General features: G+C 42.7%; 1 protein-coding gene across 5 annotated transcripts in view; it reads right to left on the bottom strand.

The window, feature by feature from the left end:
• The window catches only part of IQCA1 (IQ motif containing with AAA domain 1), a 210,441-nt gene that overhangs the window by 71,618 nt on the left and 127,422 nt on the right, over positions 1 to 11,401 (bottom strand). For all 5 annotated transcript variants that reach the window (XM_006032340.2, XM_025214087.1, XM_025214088.1 and 2 more), the window contains one exon: positions 6,752 to 6,883. In XM_006032340.2, coding sequence (XP_006032402.1) covers positions 6,752 to 6,883 — 132 coding nt within the window. The remainder of the gene's footprint in view (positions 1 to 6,751; positions 6,884 to 11,401) is intronic.

Here is an 11,401-nt window from a genome sequence, read left to right on the forward strand (position 1 = left end):
AAGGCTTCAGAAAAACAGTTTAATGCGATTTTAATTTCTTTAAACTTTCCTTGAGTGAAGAGCTACAATAAATTTTAAACTAATTTTTCACTTAGGACAATATTATGGCCTGCATGGAAGGGATGGGCAGAGTAGAAAGTTGCAGTGTGGCAGTGCTCTGTAGTAGTAAAAGTCATTTGGGTTGACTTAGGCAAAGGTCTCTGAGAGCAGAAGCTTGGTAACATGGGGTGTTGCATATATTACAAACAAGCTGCCCAAAGGCTGGCTCAGACTTTCTGGCTGAAGGAGAAAAACTGTCCTTCTTACCTCTTTGGCCATGTCTCTACTGCCTCTCTAATGAGCCTGGGACTGCTGAATCAAGACCTGCCCGTTTGCTCCTACTCTTTGCATGACCAAGCAGAGCTATTAGGCAGCATAGACATCTTAGATTGGCCCTGAATTTACACTGGTAAACATGCCTGACACAGAGCAACTGAGAGTGATACTGGGGCATGTACCTGGGACCACTCTAAGATATTTACTATGCCCAACTAACAAGCTTGAGTGAATATGGACTGGGGAAAAAGTGGTTATTTTTGTTTGTTTTTCTACACAGATTCACGTATTCACAGAAATTTAGGGCTGGAAGGAACTTCATGAGATCATCAGGTCCAGCCCCCCTGCTCTGGGCAGGAAAGACTAGTGGCGTCAGATAACCCCAGCAAGGTGTGTCCAGTCTCCTTTTGAAGATATCCAAGGTAGGTGCCTGCACCACCCACACTGGGAAGTCTATTCCAGGATCTGGTCACATGAACCCTGAAGAAGTTTTTCCTTATAACAGACCCCTGCAGTGTCGGGCACAATCACTACAGCCAATGAGGGATTTACCTTATATTGAGTGTCCTAGGGGTTAAGGTCACAGGCCAACAGGAGGGGACAAATACAAGTACATAGGCAACCAAAGTATAACAACATACACTTAGAGGGCAAGTAAATAGGTAGTTGTCAGTACTGCTGGGGTACATACATTCAGCACATAGGGCCATGCCCACCTCTGGAAGTGTCCCCAAGAACCAGCCTTTAGTCCAGAGTTGCTCTGTGCAGGTCTGTAGGTCGGGGATCATGTGCAGTCAGTCTGTGGGTCCCCTACACTGTGCAGAGGTTTTACTCTCCTTCAGTCCATCTCAGAGCAGGCACCATGGCCCCCAGGCACCCTGGCTCATTGCCAGTCAGGGCTCAGAGGTATTCCCCCTTCCCCAAGGTTTTCTGGGATTTGCAGTCCAGAAGCAGGGCTCTGCAGGGTTTCTTGTCACTTCATCTTCCTGCTTCCAGGTGCCTCTGGGATTTGTAGTCCATGGTCAGTCAGCAGGACTCCACAAGGTTGCTCCCCTTGTGTCACACACTCATATCACATTTTCAGTGCACACAATGCATTACATTACAAAATGCATACATTATAACTTCTTCAGGGGGTGTTTATGACCGTTGCTCCTGGTTTTCCCCTGGAGCGCTTTGGTGAATAGTTGTTCACCTAGCCCCTGATGCTCTCCCCTGATATATTTGTAAGCTGCCACCAAATCCCCTCAAAGTCTTTTCTCTTCTAGGCTGAACAGTTCCATATCTATCAGCCTTTCCTCGTATGACTTGCTCTTCAGGCCTCTAATCACGAGTGGCTCTTCTCTGGACTCTCTCAAGCTTCTCCACATTCTTCTTTAAGTGCGGTGCTCAGAACTGGATGCAGTACTCCAGCTGCAGTCTCACCAATGCTGAGTAGAGCAGGAGAATAACTTCCTTAATTTTGCTTGAGATGCATCAGTTGATGCATGCCAGTGTATTGTTTGCTCTGCTAACTGTAGCGCATCACCGAGCCTGTAAGTTTGTTGCAGATTTTTCCTCCCCAGATGGAGCACTTTATACTTCTCATTGTTGAACAGCATCTGGTTCTGATCCACCTGTTTAACTAATCTGTCTACGTCTGCCTGGACCTAGTGGCTGTCCCAGGGTTGGCAGGGAGATGCTGCAAGTATGTCCTTAGGGTCAAGTGCAGACACTGGTACTGTATTCTCCTGGTTCTTGCATGATGAGAGAAGGGGACCTCATGAAGTTCAGGAGCCAAAGATTGTGATGAAGATTGTATTCCTTCTTACCCCAGTTTCCTACCCAGGCAGACTGAGCTGCTAACCTTGTAATTTGTTGTTCCATATCAATCAAAAAGATTTTGGAAAAATGTAATTGTGCTGCTGCTTTCAAGTTGAAACAAATTCTGGCTTGAAAAATGACTTGAAAAGTTGCTGTACAAGTTAATTTTAGAATCCTTTACAACCTATTATAACTTTATTGACATCTGGCCCTCTGATCACTACCCCTTGATCCTCATCCATGTGGGCACTAATGACTTGGCCAGGAATAGTCTGGACTGCGTCATGAGAGACTATAAGGCTCTGGGGGCCAAGCTTAGGGAGACAGGAGCACAGGTAGTTTTCTCATCTGTTCTTCTGGTGAGCAGACAGCACCACGAGGCCTGCATCGGAGAGGTCAACCAGCAGTTTCGGAGCTGGTGTTATTGGGCAGGCTTCAGATTCTTCAATCACTACCCACACTTCTGTGCATAACATATGCTAGGGCAGGATGGGCTACATTTCTCCCCGAAAGGTTAAGTGTGTCTTCTCTTCCAGGTTGGCTAATCTCAAATGGTGAGCTTTAAACTAGGTTCATGCAGGAGGACACTTTGACATCAAGCCAGGTGACTCGAGTAGGAACAACCCAGGTAAGTGTCAAGGGCCTGGGCAAGCTTGGGAACAAGAGGGCAGCATGAACACCCACACGAGGTCTCAATTGCCTCTACACAAATGCTAGAAGTATGGGGAATAAGCAGGAGGAACTTGCCCTCCTGTTAGCTAGCAAAAACCCAGACCTGGCTGGGCTTACAGAAACGTGGTGGGATTCTACCCATGACTGGGTAGTAGCCATCAAGGGCTATAGGTTGTATAGATGGGATAGAGTAGGGAAAAAAGGAGGGGTGGGCTATAACTCTCTATGTTAAAGCACAGTACACATCCTCGATGATCAGGATGGGTTAAGAAGGGGGGCAAACAGGCATTCTGGGTTAGAATGCAAGGGGGTCGGGGGGAAAGGGACTTCTTAGTGGGCGTCTACTACAGACCACCCAACCAGGGGGATGAGCTGGACCTGGAATTTTCAGGTCAGCTCACGGAAGCTTTAAGGGCAAGGGATGTGGTTGTCATGGGTGACCTAAACTACCCAGACATCTGCTGGGAGGACCAGTCAGCCGGTCTGAATGCTCATGTGGGTTATAGCCTGCATACAGGACCTCCACCTAACCGAGGAAGTACACAATCCCACCAGAGGAAATGCCTTGCTGGACTTGGTCCTTGCCACAGGTGATGATGACCTGGTGAGGGATCTGGGGGCGCTTGACTACCTAGGTATTAGTGACCATCGTCTGCTGGAATTGACTATCTGGTGCAGGGTGGTGAAAGCAAGCAGTAAGGCAAAAGTCCTTGACTTCAGGAGGGCCGACCTGAATGAGCTAAGGAGTTTAGTAAGAGAGACATTGGGGACTCAGAGCCTCAATTAGATGGGAATCCAGGACAAGCGGTTGTTTCTTAAGGAGACAATCTTTTGGGACTGACTCCCTCTGAGCTCAATGCTAAGAAGCCCCCTTGGCTCAGTAAAGGCATCCAGGAAGGCCTGAGGGCAAAACAGGTGGCATACAATCAGTGGAAGCAAGGGGCTATCATCAAGGAAGATTACACCTCTGTTGCTCATGATTGTAGGGAGGTGGTTAAGAAGGCCAAGGCAGAGATGGAACTAGGGCTGGCGACCAGAATTAAGGATAACAAAAAGTCCTTTTTCAAATACATAGGGAGTAAGAAGAAGGCACCAGGTAAAGTGGGCCCCCTACAGGACAGGCTTGGCAATCTGGTGATTGCAGCAAAGGAAAAAGCTGATCTCTTCAATGATTTCTTTGCCTCCATATTTCTGAGCAGGGACCAGGACAACTTCTCCTCTAGGATTATGGGAAGGCTCAGGGGACACAATGCCATGCCTAGGGTCAGGGACGACCTAGTTAGGGAACTTCTGGAGGGGCTGGATGTGTTTAAATTGGCAGGTCCGGATGCTCTTCACCCAAGGGTACTGAGGGAATTGGCGGAGGTGATAGCAGGGCCCCTCGCATGGCTGTATGAGTGCTCATGGTGCTCTGACCAGGTCCCAGAGGACTGGAAAAAGGCCAATGTGGTCCCATTTACAAGAAGGGGAGAAAGGAGGACCTGGGTAACTATAGGCCAGTTAGTCTCACCTTGGTCCTTGGGAAGACCTTTGAGAAAATTATCAACGGGCACATCTGCTGGGGCCCAGCACGGGAGGTAATGCTGAGGGGCAACCAACACGGGTTCACTGCGGGCAGATCCTGCCTGACTAACCTTGCTTCCTTTTACGATCAGGTCACAAAGTCCTTGGATGTGGGCATTGAGGTGGATGTCGTCTACCTGCCCTTCAAGAAGGCCTTTGACACTGTTTCTCACTCCATTCTCATTAAAAAACTAAGCGACTGTGGCATTGATGCCTACACAGTCAAATGGGTGGCAAATTGGCTTGATGGTCACACCCAGAGAGTGAGGGTGGACGGATCATTTTTGACCTGGAGGGATGTGGGTAGTGGAGTTCCCCAGGGCTTGGTCCTTGGGCATATGCTATTTAACATCTTTATCAGTGACTTGGAGGTGGGCATGGAAAGCACACTGTCCAAATTCGCTGATGACACAAAGATGTGGAGAGAAGTGGGCACAATGGAGGGAGGGGACAGAATCCAACTAGATCTAGACAGGTTACAGAGGTGGACAGATGAGAATAAAATGGAATTCAATGCGGACAACTGCAAGGTGCTGCGTCTAGGGAGAAGGAACCTGTAGCACACCTATAGGGTGGGGAACACCCTTCTCAACAACACAGTGGCTGAAAGGGATCTTGGAGTCATTGTTGACTCCAGGATGGACATGAGCCGCCAATGCAAGGAAACAGTCAGTAAGGCAACCGCACCTTGTCGTGCATTTACAGATGCATCACAAGCATGTCTAGAGAGGTGATCCTCCCCCTTTATGCGGCGCTGGTCAGGCTGCAGTCGGTGTACCCTAGAAACTATGAATATCTTAATATAAGCTATACACAATTTGTTAATAAAGAGTGCTCCTAAAGTACAGGATCAGAATCTGATGATAATATCTATATTAGATGGATTAACACTTTCTTGCTTCACTTTGTGTAGTTCTTGGCTGCTTAGTATAGTTTCAGCCAGCTTGAATATTACCTTGTAAAAAATACTTTGTTTTATGAATCTTGGAGTCAGAGCTAAAATTTAACTTCTGTTATGAAGAGCGTTCGGTGAGGTGTGCCTTGGCCCTAGGAGGTTCCCTTCTTTCTGACACTCTGTGATCATGAGCATAAAGACTAAAGGTTAATGGTATTTGCAAAATAGTGAAATCATTTGAACTTTGTTTACCCTTAAAGTTAATGAGAAACAAAAGTTGCCATTTCAGCAGAAGTCCAAAATTCCAATTTCAGAGTGTTTTTAATTAAGATAATACTGTTATGGTACTTCACAATCTTCTAATGAGTGTATCATTTATCAGGTGTCTTCTTCTATGGGTCTGCTCTTGAAAAAATTTAGAGAATAACCATGGAAAAACAAACTCCAAAAGTACAAGCCTTTGGAGGAATATAGATTCTAGGCAGCTTTATTAGCAGAGAAGTAAACCTGATCCACAGGGGTCTCAACACATTGGTTTACTTTGCATGATACAGGGTGTGTCTACGTGTGTATTTACATTCGCCTAAACTTAATGTGCCTTTGCTTAAGGCTCATTAAGGTGATTTATGTGTGCACCTACATGTGGACGCACTAATGTGCATTAAGGTTCATTAAATTTAGGCATGAATAGGTAAGTTGCATTAGCGCATGTGCAGATGCGCTAATGCGCATTAACACAGTGTGTATTTATTGCACATAGTGTTAATGTGCATTAGGATGTTTACACATGCACTAATGCGACTTAGCAATTCACACCTTAAAAATGGCAATTTAAGGCTACGCCTGCTTAAGAGGCACATGCAGATTGTGCCCACAGTTTTCATTAAGTAAATTGGACTTAAAAATCAGTTAAAAATATGGGCAAGTGTGCAGACCAGATTGACAAAATGGAAATAATGTCCTTGTTTCACAGTATAGGCATCTGCCCCCAGCCAGGATGCTGGTATTTCCATTTTCTGAGAGAAGTGGTAGCAGTAGCTAACTTTGCCATAAGTACTCCACAAGCTGAAGTGGAAAAGCTTGGGCACAGGAAGTTGGCTGGGAAAAGCATACACTGCTATAAAACCTGTTAAAAGTCTCTAAATGTCTTTCCCCCCATCTCTGCACCTGGAGTAACACTCTGTTTATCAGCATTCCATAGCCAGAAGTCATCCAGCCACTGAGACAGATATATGTAGCTCCAAAAACATACATTCCTCTTATCATTAAGGCTCTGATTGTGGAAGTTCTAACAAAAGCCCTGTCTCCACTGTCACCACTTATTTGCAGTAATATGTGTGAGGACCTCATCCACTCCCACCCCTTCTATAACTGGGCCTGAAGCTCTGATGGCATGTCTACAGTGAATGAACAGAGTTAATGGTGACAGGTGGATTACACAGGTTTGGAGATACCATTGCTTTAACAAATTACTAAACAAACTTATACTGTATAATGCCTTACATTATCCTTCTTTTCTTGTTTCTCTTTTTCTTTCCCTTTCTTTTTTTTCTCCTTTTCTTTTTTCCCCTTTTTCCCCTTGTCTTTGGATTTTTTCTGTAGTTCTTCTTCTTTAGCAGCCAGTTCAGCAGCAACCTGGAAGAGAATCAAAAGAACACATGGGGCCATCCTCATGTTGTTAGAAATACAAGGTATAATGAAGACATGTATAAAGTGTAGGGATCAGAACAGGGGATACTTTTTACTGCTTGAAATACATTTTCACTTTCAGAAAGGGTTATGACCTGATATTTCCTTCCTTCAGTTTCATGTTTCTGGACTTTTCATTAGTTGATCTATATTTCACAAAGTTCTGTATGGGTAAGTGGCTCTCAGTGAGTATAAATTGACTGTTTTTTGCTCATTTGAAATAAATAAAATGTAACTATGAAGTGCTCATCCTATGCTTTGTATACCTAATCATAAATTACAAACAGAAAATCAGCAAAGGATGGCCATAAAGTTATCCGCCTTGACCCACTCCCTCTGTAATAGTGCTAGAGAAGAAATAAAAAAGGTATGTTTTGTAGTGTAAAGCTAACAAATCTGGGTTTTGGCAGACCACTGAGCGGGGTATGGAGGAGGCATGTGTGTGGGGTGGGGGATGGGGGATGTGGAGAACAGGTTCCAAACCAGCAAATCCTTCAGAAAGCATAGCCTACCTACAGCCCCATCATATATATGAGGGGGCACCAGCTGGAGAGCTTTTACTGATGTCAGCTGTGGCAATATTTCATGGTAGAGAGGTGATTTCTGAGGTCATTTGGGGCTTTATAGGGTAAAACCAAATTTTTGAATTCCACCTAGAAACATAACATGCCAATGGTACATAACTCTAGACTTGGATCATTCTTCCAATTTGATCTAGTGTTTCTAAAGCAGACTGCTTTTATATAGATGTCTTTTAGGAACGTATTGGAGGTATAACATGGGTAGAATATTGACCCTCTCTTAAATCATATTTGGCAGAAGACAGATATTAGATAGAAATATAAATGCATAGCTCAGCTCCTCAGCTGGGCTAAACTAGTGTAGCTCCAAAATCACCAGAGCTATGTCAGTCAGCTGAGACTTGGTCCTTTACACTTGCTAGCCCTTTATTTTATTTCATTACCAATGATCTTGCACATTTTTCCATATGATTACCTGCATTTCTATGGCTTCTTTTCTTTCTGTAAGTTTCTTCTTTTACTTGTTTTCCTGTTCATTTATATCCTTCCCCATATTTCTCATTTTGTTTCAGTTCCTTTTTATTCCCATATTCATTTTTTTTACTAGGCCTGAGAACCCTTCATAAATCTTCCCTCTATTTGAATTTCTAGGACAATAAAAGGCCACGTAGGATTTGCTTTCTCAGAATTCACCTCCTAAAGAGTTCAATTAATATTTGGGGTCTCAGTTTCAGTTAGCAGCAAGATAGTCACATGGCTTGTTTAATCAGTCTTCAGTTTTTAGTATAAAATGTTAGGGCACATGGCTTCCAAATCTGGGTCTTATGACTCTTTGTGCAATGTACTGAAATCTGGAACTGGTCCTTATTTTAGCAAATGCATTATTCCCAAGTGTAATCCCACACTTCTGTCAACCACAGCTACTTTTGGATTCAAAATAGGTATTTAGTAACTGATTTGCTGTAGCCACATTGAATAACTGTCTTAAAAATTCAGCTAAATTCTTGTAATGCTGAATTATATTGGTCTTGGCTTCCTTACTTCTATACAAAAAATAGGCTATGCTAAGGAATAAACTAAAAAATGGAGTTGTAATGGAAAGCACCAAAGACTGCCATGTACGCAGCAGCATTTGAAGAGAGGGCATATAGAGTCAAATTTACCTAGGAAAAGAAGGTTCTTCCACAATAAAGCATGTATTTACATCTCACTGTTCCTATGTTACAACATAGAAAATTTAAGGCAGTCCCATAAAAGAAGACTAGCAGAAATTTCAAAGGAAGAAGATTACATTTTCCATCCTAAATGGTAATGTCCCAGACAGATGAACTAAACATGACATTAGAAAATTGAACAAAGACTATTTCTTGTGCCAGGATTAGTGGCAGCAATGAAACAAAAGATCTGTGATACTAATGTTTGTTCACAGAAATAGATTTAAAAATGCTGACAATGCAGCAACATTAAAATAGGGAAAATGGAATATTTCCAAGGCTAAAATAAACATTTCCTATAACAGTAAAAATATTTGTTTTCTGAAGAATGCCTTTTAATGCATAAAAGATTGGGTAGGAGTAAGAAAGGGAGGAAAAAGACATAGCTATACATTGCAGTCAGTGAAATCTCATTAGCTGATTTCCCCAAGCATTTCAGAATCTTACATTTAATTAAATATGGTAATTTGAACCCTAAGCACTGTTCAGTCATATCTTGCGGTGATAAGCAGTGAAACATTTCATTTGCCTGCATAAATTAATAGATTGACTAGAATCCAAAATAGATTTTTATTGTCCTAGCTGGGCTGTTGTATCCAAATCAAACAGAGCTACTTATAGTTTATCTCTGACTAGCAATAGTATGATGCCAGGAATCCAACCTTGAAACCTCTACCTCTAACTTTTCTTCTGACCACCTACAACAGGAGAACTGTAATCACTTACAGTTAGTTCTGGAGTGGGTTTATGTAATGGGTTTTATCAGTAACTATGCATGAAATTTCCAAAAGGTTTTAATTTTAGGAATAACTTTGAGTTCGGTTCTGATTATTTAAAAAAATTAAATATCTCTAATATCTCTCTTTCTGATTAAAGAAACTTGCTTATGTTTTATGAACATGAATAATGTGATACGGAAACAGTTTCTGTATTGGAGCTTGTAATGGAGTTGAATTGCGCTGTTCTGTTAAGTTTGGCTCATTCTTATGCTGCTGAAAAATAAGAATCTTGGAGGGGGGCATTTTTTTTTTGTTTTTAATGATGACTAGAGGAGCTGGTTGCAATTAATGATAAAAGAGCAAACTTTTCCCACTGCTCTTAGATGTTGAGACTCTTCACTATGTGAGACTGAATTCCAGTTTCTTGTGTGAATAGTCTTAAATTTTCTAGTCATGGATATCTTGAAACTCAATATACCTGAAATTAGCTGCAATCATTGCCAACAAATGTGTGATAAATATATTTTCTGCAGTTCAAAAGAAATAAAGGTAGTTCCTTATTTTCACAATGGTTAGCTACCAGAAAAGCACAGATAAATCTGCTCTGCTCACATCTGAGAAATGTATAAAATATATATGGGCTTTGTAAATTGTGTCAGTCGTGGTGGCATGGGTTACACAAATCTTCTTAAATCCTTGATACTTCCCTAAACTGCCACATCTTTATTGCTATTGGTAACTCAAGTACTGTAGCTAAATTAAAATTAGATCTCATATGTCTACATGTGCTGCACTCATACATCTGATTATAAACTAGGTACAGCCTCAGATCAGTTCTGAGAGACCAGAGAATGGACAGTAATGACATAGAATGGACAAAGGATATCAAGCCCCAAAATATAGCTGTATCTTAGGTAGATTTTGCCAACTTCCAACAGATTCCTGGGATGTTTTCCTTTTTAACAGTTTGGCAACACCTGTACAGTTTTGCCATGCCAATAATTAATTGAGCTGAAACTACACAGCAAGTGACAAAGTACTTTCAGAACTTAGCGAAAGACATCTTTTCCTTTTCTACATGAGGAGGAACATTTTCCTTCATATTTCTGAGAGATGACTTCTAGGGCTCTATTTCCACTGCTGCTCTGAGTGTTTATTAGAGATCCCTGAAAAGGGTGGATGGCAAAGTTGGGATGTAGCATAAAGTGGAACTGCATGTCTAAGCTCTTACTGATGAGCAGGGATCCTGGTTCTCTCTGTTTAAAAATCCAAAATTCTCGGATAAAAATCCAAAATTATCTGTTTAAAAAAAAAATTAAAAAAAAAAATATATATATCCGATAATTTTGGATTTTTGGATATTTGGATATATATATATTAGGGGTGTGTGTGTATATGTATATTAGGTATCAGTTGAACACAATGTTTTATTGATTATATTTACAATTTTAAAGTAATTTGGAAGCCTACCAATGCCTCAGTCATTATACTAAAATAAATTCTAAATATGTACATATTTTGTTTTTTTATCATGGAAAATAAGAGCTCCTCCTGCCCCCTTTGCTTACCAGGACACGGGTCCAGCTGTGGCTGTTCCCCCATTACCTTGTGGTGCTGAACAGCCTTGATTATGCTGTGCCCCTCACTCCCAAGCCAACCCCCCCCCACTCCCTGCCAGTGCCCCTCACTCCTGACCCACAGTCTCCCACTATCCCAGCCCTGCTGGTGCCCTTCACTCGCAACCTGCTGCCCCCTGCCCTCAGGCCCCAGCCCCACAATGTTTGTGGTGTGGGGCAGAGGTGTGTGGGGCAGGGGGCTGGGTGCCTGATGATAGGTGATACCATAGGTGATGCATCAGCAGGCATGTGCCCCCCCAGATAGGTGTGCCCACAGCAGGGCACAGGGCTGCAGCTTGTCCAGACCTGCACCAGGCAGGAGCCACCTCTGTAGCCCAGTGGCTGGGATGTGGCACGGGAGGGCAGAGCAGGGCGACAACACTTGCTCCTGCTG

The sequence above is a fragment of the Alligator sinensis genome, unplaced genomic scaffold, assembly GCF_000455745.1.
Source record: "Alligator sinensis unplaced genomic scaffold, ASM45574v1 scaffold205_2, whole genome shotgun sequence".
Lineage (NCBI taxonomy): Eukaryota > Metazoa > Chordata > Crocodylia > Alligatoridae > Alligator > Alligator sinensis.